Source organism: Pelophylax lessonae, assembly GCF_965119305.1.
Source record: "Pelophylax lessonae genome assembly, chromosome: 2".
Classification (NCBI taxonomy): domain Eukaryota; kingdom Metazoa; phylum Chordata; class Amphibia; order Anura; family Ranidae; genus Pelophylax; species Pelophylax lessonae.
In genome coordinates, this window is record NC_138769.1 from 129,548,046 (window position 1) to 129,563,268 (window position 15,223).

The window sequence follows — 15,223 nt, forward strand, 5'->3', positions numbered from 1 at the left end:
TTGATGATGCTTACAATGTATTTTTCTATCCACTATAGCTAAAACTGCTAGAACTGTCCTAGGAGACACTGTGGGGTGATCTCTTTGTGCATTCTATCTATATTGTCAATCCCCCTTCACACATCAGTATGCATCACAACAAAGTTTTTTGTCGCTGTTTGTCTAATCATTTGGCTGATGCCTTTACAGAACAGTGGCTTGTTGTAGTAGTTCAGATATTTTAAAAGGAACCTTCAGTGAACAAAATCTTTAGGTTGCCATTGGTGACCTTTGAAAAATGCATGTTTTTAATAATTTGAATCATGGACTCCTAAACCAGCATGCAGATTAAGAGTTCCAGTTCCACTGGTTGCATGCTTGTTCTAGGTCAGTGGTTCAAAAAGTACTGAAACTGGCAAAGTCTACCAAGTGTTTTTCCTTACTTTATATACCAATGGCAGCATAGGGGTTTTCCTCACTATATTTCAGAGGAAATATACAGAAATAATGGCAATTAATTAAAAAAAAAAAAAATAGGAAAAATGGTCATGTCATGGATGTAGTTGAATAAGAAATGCTTCACTTACTTTTATTTTGCCAAGAAGGCACTTTGATGGACAGACTATTACCATGTATGATATGTACAAGAATTACACTCATGAATAATGCAGGACTGGATGCATAAGCAAAGGCCAGTACTTAGCAGCAGATTAAAATTGTTTGTCCAGCTAAAGCGGATTACCAGTACATGTGACTCCCCTCAGAGATCAGAAAGTGTTTGAGTGGTGGGGAGGGGGGCTTGAAAGCACAAAATCTGATCTGCGTGTACACTAACTGAAGACATGAAATGGGAGCCACCAGCAGTGACACCAAGGTAGGGGTAATAGATGTAGGAGGAAAGAAACCTTATACAAAATATACATTATTAAATAGATTCATAACTTTAAAATTGAATTGAATTTGTGGCTCAGAGTACCTGTATGGAAAAAGGCAATATTTGCTCATTATTTAATAAACGTATATTTTTGCCACAATTAAGTTGATAAGGAAGTGGATGCTGTTTATCAATTGATCACATTGTTGATTATGTACTTAAGGGGTCACCCTTTCATTAAGGCAAATATGATACTGGACAGTGTAATAAACTTTTTAAAGAGTATATATTATCTATTTTGTTCCATACTCCTCTACAGTGTCAGTATCTATTTTAGTTTCAAAATATTTCATAATTTGCATGGGGGGGGGGGGTGTTTGAATTGATTTACCGAACTGTGTATCTTTGAAGTATTTTGAGTACTTTTTATTTAGATAATCCTCCTTTATTGAAGTTTTGTTTCTTCTTCTTTTAGGACTGTACTTCTGTGTCACCCAACCTTTGGGTTCCTTCTTGGAAAGGACTGTTGAATGGGGACAGCTTGACAACATCACGTTTTGGTCAGCTGTGGGTAACTGGCCGAACAATAAAGGATAGGTTTAAGACGTCACAACAGACTAGCCTTCCAGAAACAAAAGTGACAGAGCGACCTCTTCCACATTGCGTATCCTTATTCTTGCCTGAATTTCCAGTGTGGTCACCAGCTGTGCAGCCAGAGTTAAAGGTCTTGTAGAAAAAGTGCAATGATGAAATGTGATGTGATATGAAGAATTAGAGCTATCATATAGATAGTATTTGGTACAGTTGTGCTCTAAAGTTTGCATACCCTGGCAGAAATTGTGACATTTTGGCATTAATATTAAATATATGACTGATCATGCCAAAAACTCTTTTTTTTTAAGAATAGTGATCATATGAAGCCATTCATTATCACATAGTTGTGTGGCCCTGGAATGTTTGGCCTTGGTACAGATATACAAGGTGACACACACAGGTTAAAATGGCAATTCAAGGTTCATTTCCCACAACTGTGGCTATTTAAATTGCAAGTGGTGTCTGTGTATATATTGTTAATGAGTTTTCTAGCTCTCACGCAATTGCACTAAGTACTAAATACTATATTTTTAATGAATGTTACTAAATACTGAGACATGGAGAGACGGAGAGATGAGACATGGAGAGCCGAAAAGAAAAGTCAAAAGACCTGCATAACAAGGTAATTAAACTTTGTTTTTAAGAAGCACAATACAACAATACTTGAAGACAAATTATCTGCATGGTTGAGTTGTCAGAATGAAGCCTTTACTTGCACCAATGCCACAAAAATGCCTGGTGAGGCATGTCAAGGTGTTAAGGGAATATTGTAATTGGGCTTTTTTGTGGTATTGGTGCAGTAAAGACTTATTTCTGGCAACTAGACCATGCAGATCATCTGTGTTCAAGTATCGTTGTATTGTGCTCCTAAAAAACAACCACATCAAAAAATTCTTCTGGCACTTGTGGTTGTAATATTTCTTGGTCTACCTGACCTTGGCTTGGTATCAAGAGATCCAGAATTTTCCACTTCCTAATAAGTGATTGAACAGTACTTACTGGCAAATTTAAGGTTTTGGGTATCTTTTTATATTCTTTTCCATCTTTATAAAGTTTTTTTATCTTGTATACACAAGTCTTTTGAGTATTCTTTTCTGCTCCCCGTGATTCAGTATCTAGTCTGCTCAGTGCATTATCGTGAAAGCTTACAAACTCATTGACAACTTACCGTATAAAAGTATGCTTTTAAAGTGTTTTTAGTAGTACAGAATAATAAAATTAAAGGATGAGTACATTTAGAAAAAAAAAAAAACCCCAATGTATGTATTATTATGTGTACTATTATAAATCAAGTTGCTATTAATCACCTGGTCTGATTTCAGGAGTGGCGGAAATACTTGTATAGCCTAGCTACCTATACTTTTTCAGGAGTCATTTTTTTTAAACTATTTTTATTGACAAGGGTACAAAAACTTCAGGAGTAATTTTAAAAGTCCTCTTAACCAGTAAGCAATGGGGTTGATTTACTGAAGTCAAAAAGGCTGCTCACTTTGCAAGAAAATTTTCACTGCATAAGGGCACAGTTTCTTTGAAAGAATACCAATCACATGCATGAAAAGTAAAAAAAAAGTCAGCAGAGCTGCACCTCATTCAGTAAGCTAAGGGAAATAAATTGCAAAGTAAACATTTTCTTGCAGATTGTACAGTCTATTTAAACTTAGCTAAAGTTTAGATTAATTTTTTTTTTTCTGTACAGCTTTAGACACAACACTTACCTGTAAAGAAGCATTGTGCATCATGCAGACAGTTGGATCACGTTGAAATCTTTACTGCAGGAAAGCCCCGTGCTCTTCCTGTCTCTGAACTTCCAGTGCTGCAATGGTTAAAAGCCTTGGGCTCTGAGCTGAGTTGCTGTGAATAAGTTTCACCAGGGAACCCCCCCCCCCTTCTTAGTTCTTTTATTTTTTCCTTCTAACATGATTTCTGAATGGGGGAGAGACTGATGACCCACAGGTTCCTCTCCTCCATTCTTAAAGATAGGTAGTGAAAGTAATTAAAGAACATTCTCAATAGAGGAAGGAGGGGGGAGGGGGGTCCTCGCACAACTGTTAAGTAATTTGACTAAATCTTTGCATCAAAAAAGCATCTGCTAAACTTCTGCTTTGAGGGAGGTCTGATTACACATGCCTCATATGGAATTTTTCAGAGGTACTCAGTATCACATAGATATTTTCTAGTGTGTAAGCAAATTTCTGTAAAACCAAAATCCCACATAGCAGAGTTTGGGGAAATGGCTGTGGTGAAACTGAGTTGACAATCAATGCAAAAATAGATAGATATCTCAGCAATCTCAAAGAGGGATCTATTCATCTAATGTTGGCTTAATATTATTAATTTATGCATGAATGTGTCTCCTATAGATTCTAGGATGTGTTGCTAAAGGATCCATTGGTCCAGTACTGAAGGTCTTAAACTGCGGGGAACAGAAGATCTTTGCTTTAAAGGTTAGAAGATTCATAATTTTCTCTGAATTCACTAAAGTTTTAGTGGCCCTTTTTTGTGGTAGTTTCATTTAGAACCGGGGGAATCAGTGGTGGAGAAGGATCTGGGTATTTTGGTAGATCAATACTATGTAACGCCAAGCTACAGTTTCCAAAGTGAGCAAAAAAAAATATTTTCTTGTATTAAGATAGGTATGGACTGCAGAGAGAGAAACATCATGTTGCCCCTGTTCAATAGTAATACCTCATCTGGAATATGCAGTTCAGTTTTGGGCCCCAGTTCATAAAAAAGATATTGGGGAACTGGAGAAAGTGCAGAGAAGGGCAACAAAACTGATAAGAGACATGGCGGAGTTCAGCTATGAGGATAGATTAGAGGAATTGAGTTTATTCCCTCTTGAGAAGAGGAGATTAAAAGGTGATATGATCAATATGTATAAATACATAAGCAGTCCACATAGTGAACTTGGTGTAGAGTATTAACTTTAAAGTGAATTTTTTAGAAATTTTGCAGGTAAAAAAAATGTGAATTATTTTTTTGTTTGGATCCTGTAAAGCATTGCACCAGCAACTAGCGGATTGCTGGTGCCATGTAGGTCTCCAGCAGATATGCCAGTGTATCTGTGTGCCCGTACATCCTGCATGGGCAAGCAGATAAAATCTGACAGGAAGAGAGAAATAACTACAATGGCGCTCCACATCGGTAGTTCATTGAAACCTACAAGCCAACAGCCTTGTAGTTTTCCATTCGCAGGGCACTGTGAATTGTGAATGAGTGATGTGGTTGGGCGGGCCACGTTTTTTTAAAATTGTGACAGATAGCGCGGGGGGGGGGGGGAGTAAGGCTCAGGGACCAGTCCATTTGTGACATGTTACATATTATACCCATATTCAGACGAAAAGGTCAACTTGTTCTTTAAAGTCATCATAGAGGACAAGGGGCCACTCAGAGGATAAGAGATTTAATCTCCAAATATGGAAAGGCTTATTCACAGTAAGAGTTTGAAAATGTAGAATAGACTCCCTCTAAAGCTGGCTCTGGCCAGCTAGGTAGATTGTTTTTAAAAATACCTGTATTCTTTCCTAAAGGCACATAATATAACTGGATACTAATATTTATAGCTAAAGTGGATCCAGGGGATATCCAATTGCCTTTTGGCTGATAAGGAAGTTTTTTTTTCCTCCACTGGGGGAAATTGGATCATGATTTATTGGGTTTTTTTTTTTTTTTGCTTTCCTCTGGATTAACTTTGGATATTTAATAGTGTATATGGAGGTTTTTGATTTGTGTTTGTGTGTTTCTTTTTTTCTCTCTGTTGGTTGAACTGGATCGACTTTTTATCAACCAGATTAACCAGATGTAACTATGGGGTTAATTTACTAAGAATAAGGAGAAGCAATAGATGTTAGACTCTTAATTGCACCTAACTGAAACAATTAAGACTTCAATGCGGAGAACGGAGAAGCACTATCAATTAGGTGAAAGACTTTTAGTAAATGTCAACTCAGGATAGTCACTTTACCATAACAGAAAATGCTAAACGCGGTCCCTAGAGAACGTACGACTGCAGGATTTAGCTGAAATGCCTTTTTGTGTATAAAAAGAAACAATTGGCAAGTGTGGTTTGGCTTCTTTTGATAGTAAAGATATTAATTTTCTTTCCTGTTTTGTAGTGTTTTTGTACATGTTCTGCAAACTAATGCATTTTTTAATGAATGTTACAGAGTAGTGCATACTTTTTTTAATGTTAAATATATCTATAAAAATTATAGTATATCTTTAGTATATGAAAAATATTTTTTCATGTCTAATTCGAATTTTATTAGAATATCTATTTAAATTGATATATCTTTATTCTTGAATCATGGTACTACTATATATTATAGTTAATACTACAGGAAGCAAAGTGACTAGGGTCATGGGTTCAAATCCCAACCATAACATCAGAGTCCTGTGTGTTTGTGGCTGGTGTAGTTGTAAGATGTCTCTCAATGTTATATTAAAACAAACCATAACCAAATCTCTCTTACCATAACAAAAATTTCCCCTTCCCCACTTATTTGTCTCAGTCTGTCTCTTTTCTCAACCTGCTGTAGTGTGCCTTAAGAGCCAGTCCACACTGCATGCAGTCCAGTGCATTTTTATCCTGTATCAAAAATGCATGGAAAGTAGGTTGTATGGTTTCCTATGGCATAGTTCACACCAGTGTGGTCAGTTCCTGGGGGGGGGGGGGGGGCGGGGGGTTCCAGTTCTAGAAGAAAAAAGTAGAACATGTTGTATTTTTCCTGCACTGGACTATACTGGAACGTGGTAAAACGCATAAAAATTACACCGGAATGCACTGGAGCGCATCAAAAAAGACATAAAAAATGCACCAGACCCCTATACAGGGAAAAAGAAATGAAAAAAGAAGAAAAAAGCATCTGGAATGCATCTGGAAACACATCAACAACACACATGCAGAAATGCATACATAACAGACCTGGAGTGTGTTTTTGGGGTGTGAATCAACCCTTGACCCAAGCAAATGACTTATGTTCTTATGCATCAGCCTATGACTGGTGTGGCGGGAATAAGGGACACTCACTTGGGACAGTATGATAAAAATGAAAAATGTGTGTACAAAAAACCTTAAAAGATTTTTTAATGAAATATATTTGTATTTTATGTAACATACTTTCATCTTAGTAGTTCAGCATCCCCAAAGTAACACTGTACTACTCTGGGTGGGGGGGGGGGGGGTGGGGGGCGGGGTTCAGTATTTTTGTGTGAACATTTTTATTGGTGATACAATGAAAATGTTTGTACCAGCAATACTTTGAACTGTCCTGCATGAGTTTCATTCATGACAGCTGTGATTACTACTGAACTGAGATTGTCTAAAGCTAATCACATGGTACAAGAGGCTGTGATAGGCCCAGGTAACATGTGATAGCTGTGGGCCAATCACAAATCCCTGAGATCAGGTGATCGCATAGCAATCTCATAAGTCCAGGGTCGCTCAAAACAGGACGGTACCGTAAGCCACAATCCGCTGTGTCCACAGACATGCAGCGACCCCCTTAGCCCCAGTAGGCACCATAACATATATCGGATTTTATTTAACTTTATTTACAAATTGATTTGTGTTCCTGGGATTGCAACTTGTGATTTCAAAAGAGAAGGCCCAGGTTGATATGTTGAACACTCGTACCTATCCACCAGCTGAATTCAATGGTCAAATAAGTTCAGCTATGGAGTTGTTAGAGGTTTTTTTTTTTTTGGGGGGGGGGAGGTATTTTTTATATTCGATGCCATGCATGTGTGCAGAGTAAAATGTTTTTTTTTTCCCCAAACTGTTATAGCTTTATCTATTTGTATGGGTGTTAACAATATATTCCACTTGAGGGGAAAAAAAAAACAGTTTTATCGATCCAAGATCCAACAAAAACATAAATAGTTCTACATTTGGAAAGCAGCAACACAATAAGATACATTCATTTACTTGTGCAAAAAGAAACAGTATTTATGGTGCTACAGTATAATAGACTTAGAAGGAGCTGCTATAAGCACCAACTGAATTCTAAAGGATGTCTACAAACCTTTTATGCATTTCCCCTAGTGTGTCTTTTGTTAACTGAGTTAACTATGTAGCGTATGAGTATATTTCATATATTTGGACACCTAACTTGACCAAATGTGCCACTTTACCTTTACCTATATTTTTATATTTGCTCCAAAGGTATTGCCCAAAGGAGAAGTTCTGCGGCGTAACACACTGAAACAATGTAAGGAAGAGGTCAGCATTCAGGTATGGCTGATCTTTTGGAAAAAGCCCATAAAAGGGTTATAATCAAAATAAAAACAGGAAAAATCAGCAGAAGGGACATAACACACAGTCAGTGGGATGTGTCCCTTGTGCTGATGCTTCCTTTTTTAGTTGAAATCCTTCTGCATCCGTGCCCCCCCCCCCCCTTAGATATATACATTTTTACTATTTGTCCTGATGACTACTATTGCCACTGAAACAGAAAGTGATGTTAGATTTAACATCCAAAACTCTCAAGCTCAATAAAAGTTTTGTCTGAACGTCACTTTGGGGGCATTGCCCAGGAAGTGACCTGTCCGTTTCCACTCATTAAAGCCGAATTTCCCCCAAAAGGGGAATTTCCACTTGTTTGCCTCCCATCCCCATCTCTTTAACAATTGGCCCTTTTTTTTGGGGGGGGGGGGGGGTGGCTACCTGGTTTTGCCTAGACAGCTTGAGCAGAAGCTTTATGTAGCTGCTGACTTTTAATTTTTTGGGGGGAGACTGGAGCTCCTCTTTGAAACTGCCTGAGCTAGCTCTTGTCCATTCAGTGTATTATAAGAGGATGCTCAATACTGGTGATCCAGACACACTACTTAAAAAGTGAAAAGATGACCCGGACTCTGAATGCGGCAGATGTGCTATTAGGGGACAAGTATGTGGGCAAGTTTCAGGGACACTGTCACTGGTCCCTTCCAATTGAAACTCTTTCCACTGTAATTTGCGGCATTCTACTGGGGGCATCCCCTGCTTGTGAAGGACAGCACTGCAGTGCAGGGAGAGGTTCTGCTTGAGGGATAGCTCAGGAAAGGCTCCCTCATCACTTTATACACTCCAATAATTAGTGCAGAAGCATGGAGCCAGTGCAGGCTCCTGAAAATTATGCCTCATGTTTACTGAAAAGGGACACTACCCCGGGTAACTGAATCCATTCTTCAGTAACGCATCTTGTCAGAAATTGGGACTGTTTATTCACTGGACCATTGTTTAACCATGCTAAAAACTTGTGTAAAAGTTGTACTAATAAACCTGCTAAATATCAGTACAGATTATATCAGTGCAGCATACACTGTCTGTGCATGATTCCTTCTTTCCCAAAAAAGGGCATCTCAACTTGGACCCCGCCTACGTGCACTTTAAAAAAATTGTTATGGAGCCCATAAGATTGTTATAATCCTAAATATAGTGTACCACTCTGCATAAGTACTTCTAGAATTAAACTGCTACTAGGGGGTGGTGCCACAATTAAGCTTATTTTTGCTCACTGACCAGTTCTAGGTGTACTGATTTGTGTACATTGCTATTTACATCCTTTAAAATCTGCCACCACCTCAATACACATAACCCGATGTCACTTAAAACTGAAAACAGCTTAAATTAAAACTATATTGGTCATACAAGTTACTGACATATATATATGACAATTGTATATTTTTTTAACAGCGACAATTGAAACATCCATTTATTCAATGCCTGGGAGAGAGCTGGCAAGGACAACGTCACCTATTTATCAGTAAGTCGCCTTAACTCACACTACCACATACTGATACCCATATCAAGCAGCCAGAGGCATAACTAGAACCTTCAGGGCCCCAGTGCAAGAAACCATTAAGGGCCCCCCTGACCCCTGGGGCAGCAGAGAGGGGAATGGTTCCTCTATATGTCACCCCGCTGCCCCTCCTATTCAGGTGTACAGGGGTGAGGCATGGGCCCCCTGGAGCATGGGGTTAGAATAGGTTGCAGCGGTGGTGGTAGTGATGGGGGATTGGATCAGTGGCAGCGGTGGTAGTGATTGGGGGATGGGATGGGATGAGTGGCAGCGGTGGTGGGGGGGATGAGATCAGTGGCAGTGGTGGTGGTGGGGTACATGGGATGAGTGGCAGTGGTTGTGGTAGTGGTGGGGGGATTGGATGAGATATGGGGCAGTGGTGTTGGCAGTGGTGGGGGGATGGGCTGAGTTACAGCAGTAGTGGTGGGGTGGGATGCGATGAGTGGCAGAGGTGGTGGTGGGATGGGATGAGTGTCAGCGGTGGTGGTATGGCATGAGTGGTGGTGGTGAGATGGGATGAGTGGCAGCGGTGGTGGTGGTGGGATGGGATGAGTGGCAACAGTGGTGGGATGGGATGAGTGGCAGTGGTGGTGGGATGGGATGGGATGAGTGGCAGCGGTGGTGGTGGGATGGGATCAGTGGCAGTGGTGGTGAGATAGGATCAGTGAAAGCAGTGGAGGGATGGGATGAGTGGCAGCGGTGATGGGATGGGATGAGTGGCATTGGTGGTGAGATGGGATCAGTGGAAGCAGTGGAAGGATGGGATAAGTGGCAGCGGTGGTGGGATGGGATCAGTGGTAGGGGGGTGGTGTTGGGATGGGATGGGTGGCAGCAGGAATGGTGGTGGGATGGGATGGGTGGCAGCAGTGGTGGTGGTGGGATGGGATCTGTGGCAGTGGTGGTGGTGGGATGGGATCAGTGGCAGCAGTGGTGGTAGTGTGATGGGAGCAGTGGAGGTGGCGGTGATCAGATGGGATCAGTGGCAGCGGTGTTGGTGGTGAGAGGGGTGGGATCAGTGGCAGCGGTGGTGGTGGTGAGAGGAGTGGGATCAGTGGTAGCGGTGGTGGTGGTGAGGGGGATGGGATCAGTGGCAGTGGTGGTGAGGGGGGATGGGATCAGTGGCAGTGGTGGTGGTGAGGGTGGTTAGATCAGTAGCAGCGGTGGTGAGGGGGTGGTGGGATCAGTAGCAGCGGTGGTGGTGGTGAGGGGGGGTGAGATCAGTGGCATTGGTGGTGGTGAGAGGGGTGGGATCAGTGGCAGTGGGGAAGGGGAGTGGGATCAGTGGCAGCGGTGGTGGTGAGGGGGGCGGGATCAGTGGCAGCGGTGGTGTCATCCTCCCCCACCACCACTTCTGCCTCTTACTGATCCCACCCCCCTCACCACCACCGCTGCCACTGATGACACCCACCCACCCCCCCACCACCACAGGTCTCACTCCTATCTCCCCTATCACTTCTGTTGTAGAGGTGATGGGCCGAGATAGGGATGAGATCTGTGGTGGTGTGGGGGGGTTGGAGGATGGGATCAGTTTTACTGACATCTGAAAGTTAATCACTTACTTGATCAGTCAGTCGATTCCCCCTCAGCATTCATGTGCCTCCAGGGATGGCCCTGTGTCATGATTTTGCCTCCCAGAGGGGAGAGTTTCTCCCCCTTCATTCTATTGGTGTCAGCTGACTTTCTTCTTCAGTGTCCACCTTCGCCTTTCTATGGCTTCTCTCTGAGGATAGATGGGGTGGTCCGGATACAAGTAAAGTGACATTTTATATGTCATGCCTATATGTTATGGTTCACGCCTATATGTTGCACTTTATGATTTATTAATTCTGCATAGAATTTACACGGCACACATTTCATTTATTTTTATTTTATTTATTTTTTTAGTCACTTCTTTTAAGTTTGCCATTTGCGCAGGTACTGCTGGCGATTAAGGCCAACATATATATCAGCTCAGACTACCCTTAGCTGCCAGCCACAACCCCCCCCCCTCCCCACAATGGCGAAACAAAGGGACGGGCGAGCGAGAGGTCAGTACAGCCAGAACTAGTGGGCAGGCTGTTGGTGGTGGAACTCCAGGTCCCAGTCGCGGATGCGACTGCTGCAACCCTGGTAGTTCTGCCACTGCGAGCAGTGGCCACAAATACATCAAATCTGTTATGAAATTGTGTCTTTTAAAACAATAAGTGCTGCCATACCCACAGGTCCAATAATAGTTTTATTTACAACACTTTCATCTGCTGGAGGAAGAGGTAAAAAGCTAATCAGGTGCAGAGAAAAGGTTTAGATACCAAAAGCAAAAGTGTTAAAACTTTGTAAATCATCAGATATCGTTAAATCCCAATTGTACCTTCAGTTTAAATCGGCTAAATACATTCAAGTTGAATCCAGACATAAGGCGTTCCGAGTCTTACAGTTTGTATTCTTTCTAAAGCAGACATAGCCTGAGTAGATAAGCCTGAACTCTACCAGCAGGCTGCAGAGTCAAACCCTTAGTCTCAGTGGGGGAGCAGTGTTTTTTTTGCTGAGGTTTGATATGTCCCAGACCTATACAGCCGTGGCCAAAAATTTTGAGAATGACATAAATATTAATTTTCACAAAGTCTGCTGTTTCAGGGTTTTTAGATTTTTTGTCAGATGTTACTATGGTATACTGAAGTATAATTACAAGCATTTCATAAGTGTCAAAGGATTTTATTGACAATTCCATTAAGTTTATGCAAACAGTCAATATTTGCAGTGCTGACCCTTCTTTTATAAGAACTCTGCAAATCGCCCTGGCATGCTGTCAATCAACTTATGGGCCACATCCTGACTGAAGGCAGCCCATTCTGGCATAATCAATGCTTGGAGTTTGTCAGACAGGGTTTTTTTTGTTCACCCCCCTCTTGAAGATTTACCACAAGTTCTCAGTGAGATTAAGGCCTGAGGAGTTTCCTGGTCATGGACCCAAAATTTTGATGGTTTGTTCCCCAAACCACTTTGTTATCACTTTTGCCTTATGGCAAGGTGCTCCATCATGCTGGAAAAGGCATTGTTCCTCACCAAACTGTTCTTGTTTGGTTGGGAGAAGTTTCTCTCGGAGGATGTTTTTGTAACATTCTTTATTCATGGTTGTGTTCCACTCCCTTGGCTGAGAAGCAACCCCACAAATGAATGGTCCCAGGATGCTTTACTGTTGGCATGACACAGGACTAATAGTAGCGCTCAGGATCAGAAAGGGAATTCATCAGAGAAAATGACTTTACCCCTGTCCTCAGCAGTCCAATCCCTGTACCTTTTGTTAAAAATCTTTCTGTCATTGATGTTTTTCTGGAGAGAAGTGGCTTCTTTGCTGCCCTTCTTGCCACCAGGCCATCCTCCATAAGTATTTGCCTCACTGTGTGCAGATGCACTCATACCTGCCTACTGCCATTCCTGAGCAAGCTCTGCACTGGTGGAGCCCCGATCCCACAGCTGAATCAACTGTAGAAGACTGTCCTGGCGCTTGCTGGACTTATTTGAGCACCCTGAAGCCTTCTTCACAAATGCAATGGAAAGCTTTTTTTATGGGATTAAGTTTATTTTCATGGCAAAGAGGGACTTTGCAATTAATTGCAAATCATCTGATCACCCTTCATAACATTCTGGAGTATTTGCAAATTGGCATCATACAAACTGAGGCAGCAGGCTTTGTGAAAATAATGTTTATATAACTGCTTGTGTAACTGCAGTGTGCGCTTGAGTTTGGCTTCAATTTGTTAGTGTATTCATATCTGTTAGTACTTCTAACACTCCCCTCCCCCAAGATTAACCATGCTGCTGTCTACTGTGTCCCCTGTGCTCCTCCATTCAGAGTGGGGGCACTCTAATACAGTAGAAGTGTTACTGGCCAGATCATTAGGTGAAAACTGGGAAAAACAGCAGCAGCGCTAATGATTGGTAAGCTGCAATATATTCTATTTTTGGTTTTGGGCTAATTACCACTAACAGTTAGCCAGACTTGAAATTGGATGCGATTTAAAAACATTTTTAAAAACTGGATATACTGGTAGCCCTAGATAACATTCCAGTGGTAAAAGTTCTGATCTGTTTTAATGTGCTTTCCTTTGTTTACTGCAGTGTGTAATTACTGCAGATACGGGGATCTCCATTCCTTATGGATGTCTGTCAAGAAAACCGAAGAAGGCACAGTCCGGTTATTTGCAGCAGAACTGGTATCAGTGTTGGGTAAGAGCAATTGACTGTGGTCACTGTGCACCGACACTGTTCTGATATCAACACACATAAAATACATATGAATATAATCAGACTCATGGTAACTGTTTGCTCAAATGTCCCATTTCTGTCCCTTCTCTTCCCCCATCCCCCCCTTTTTTTTTTTTTAACCTCTCTTCACTCTTAATTTTCATTCTTTGCTCTAAATGGGACTGGGCATTTTATCCCATGTAACAACCTTTCCTGTCTTTTGACAAGGAGAAAAACCTGGCAACACCTTTAGATGTTAAATAATCTCACACAGGCAAGGAATTCTTAATTAAGAATGAAGTATTTGCCAAACCCTTAAGATTAGTAGGCTTGATCATGATTATCCATTGCTAGCCTGCCAACTCAAGGTAGTATGTGAGACATTGACTTGTTTTGACCTCTGGGTTTTAGTATGAATGAGTGCCAGACACATAGATTACGGGTACGTTCACATTGTAGACAGGTTTAAATTGCACAAGTTCAGTATGTCTATTGAAATGGCCCCCGAAATCACCAAAAGTATGTCAGGAACTTATTTTGGAAATCAGTGTGGCGCCGCAAAGTTGGTGTTGCACAGATTTGGACAGTGCCGTTGCCGGCAATAGGCTGCAATTTGGCATGTGATTTGACATGTCAAATCGCCGTAATGTGAACGGGAGCTAAGCCTCCTGCATTTCCTCCTTTCTGCTTCTCCCTTTGTTTTTTCCAGCGTAGCCCTTTACATTTGTCTCCTATTTCGGGAAATGTAATGACATCTTTTTATCTAGAACATGAATGAAAATGTTGACTAAACTGGACAAGGCAAACAAAATGTTTTTTGATCAGTTTGGGTATAGTTGGAGAATGTAACAAACCTGTCTGTGTTCAATTTGCCTCATACAGCTATCAAAAATACAAATAGCTGCTAAGTTCTGGCAAGTAGTGCCCGCATCCCTAAAGTCTAAACTCTGTTGGCAAGACCCCCTAATATGGGATCTTTAGGGCAACAATATAGTCAAAGCAATTAAAAATATATAAATTGTAATTTACATATATGTATAAAAAGACAATACAATACATGAGTTCAATAAAATGACTTAACATGACCTGCTATGGCTTCACAACAATAGAACAACCGCATAGTTAAAAACAGGAGTATGGTTTTTGCTGTCGCTTGTCACTTCAAAGGCTATACCAAATGGGAACCACCACCTCTGACTGCATGGAACCACAAGGGGTAAATGTGGTAAGGACCCAGATACTTGGAAAAAATCTGCCAAAGTAGAGAATCAATATATGTAAAAAATATGTTTAGCCATATAGGTTAGTGTATACAGTGTAAACAGCTTACATATGGTTTAGTGTGCATACCTTCAAACACCCTATAAGGATCCAAGGAGAAGAAAGGACAAGGGGGAGGAAGGGAGCAAGAGGAGAGCAGGCCCCAGCTATATTTTCCTGGCTGTAAAACGCTGAGTGTGGATGGTCTCCCTGGGGCCATGTGCCTGTAATTGCACCTAAATTCATACAGCTTTATCCTGATTGTAAAAAGAAAATGTTCTTGCCTCCTTCAATGTATTAAACCCATATCCTTCTCATCCCCAAACCTGGTAAGGATTGGTCCCAATGTTGTCTCCTACAGATCAATCTCGTTACTCAATTACAACTTAAAGATCCTAACAAAAAACTTGCTTTATTCCAGGTAAGTCGTCCAATGTTAACCTACGAAGGGTTTTCACCCATCTGCAGTTGTCCTCGGCCAATTCCTCTACGAGAGTGTTGGTGGCATTAGATC

At 41.2% G+C, this 15,223-nt stretch overlaps 1 protein-coding gene across 1 annotated transcript in view; it reads left to right on the top strand.

Moving 5' to 3' along the window:
* Positions 1 to 773: 773 nt before the first annotated feature.
* The window catches only part of RSKR (ribosomal protein S6 kinase related), a 49,400-nt gene continuing 34,950 nt past the window's right edge, over positions 774 to 15,223 (top strand). The window contains exons 1-6 of the mRNA XM_082246653.1: positions 774 to 853; positions 1,329 to 1,577; positions 3,808 to 3,891; positions 7,611 to 7,679; positions 9,120 to 9,189; positions 13,324 to 13,431. Of these exons, the coding sequence (XP_082102779.1) occupies positions 827 to 853; positions 1,329 to 1,577; positions 3,808 to 3,891; positions 7,611 to 7,679; positions 9,120 to 9,189; positions 13,324 to 13,431 (607 nt within the window). The 5' untranslated portion in view covers positions 774 to 826. The remainder of the gene's footprint in view (positions 854 to 1,328; positions 1,578 to 3,807; positions 3,892 to 7,610; positions 7,680 to 9,119; positions 9,190 to 13,323; positions 13,432 to 15,223) is intronic.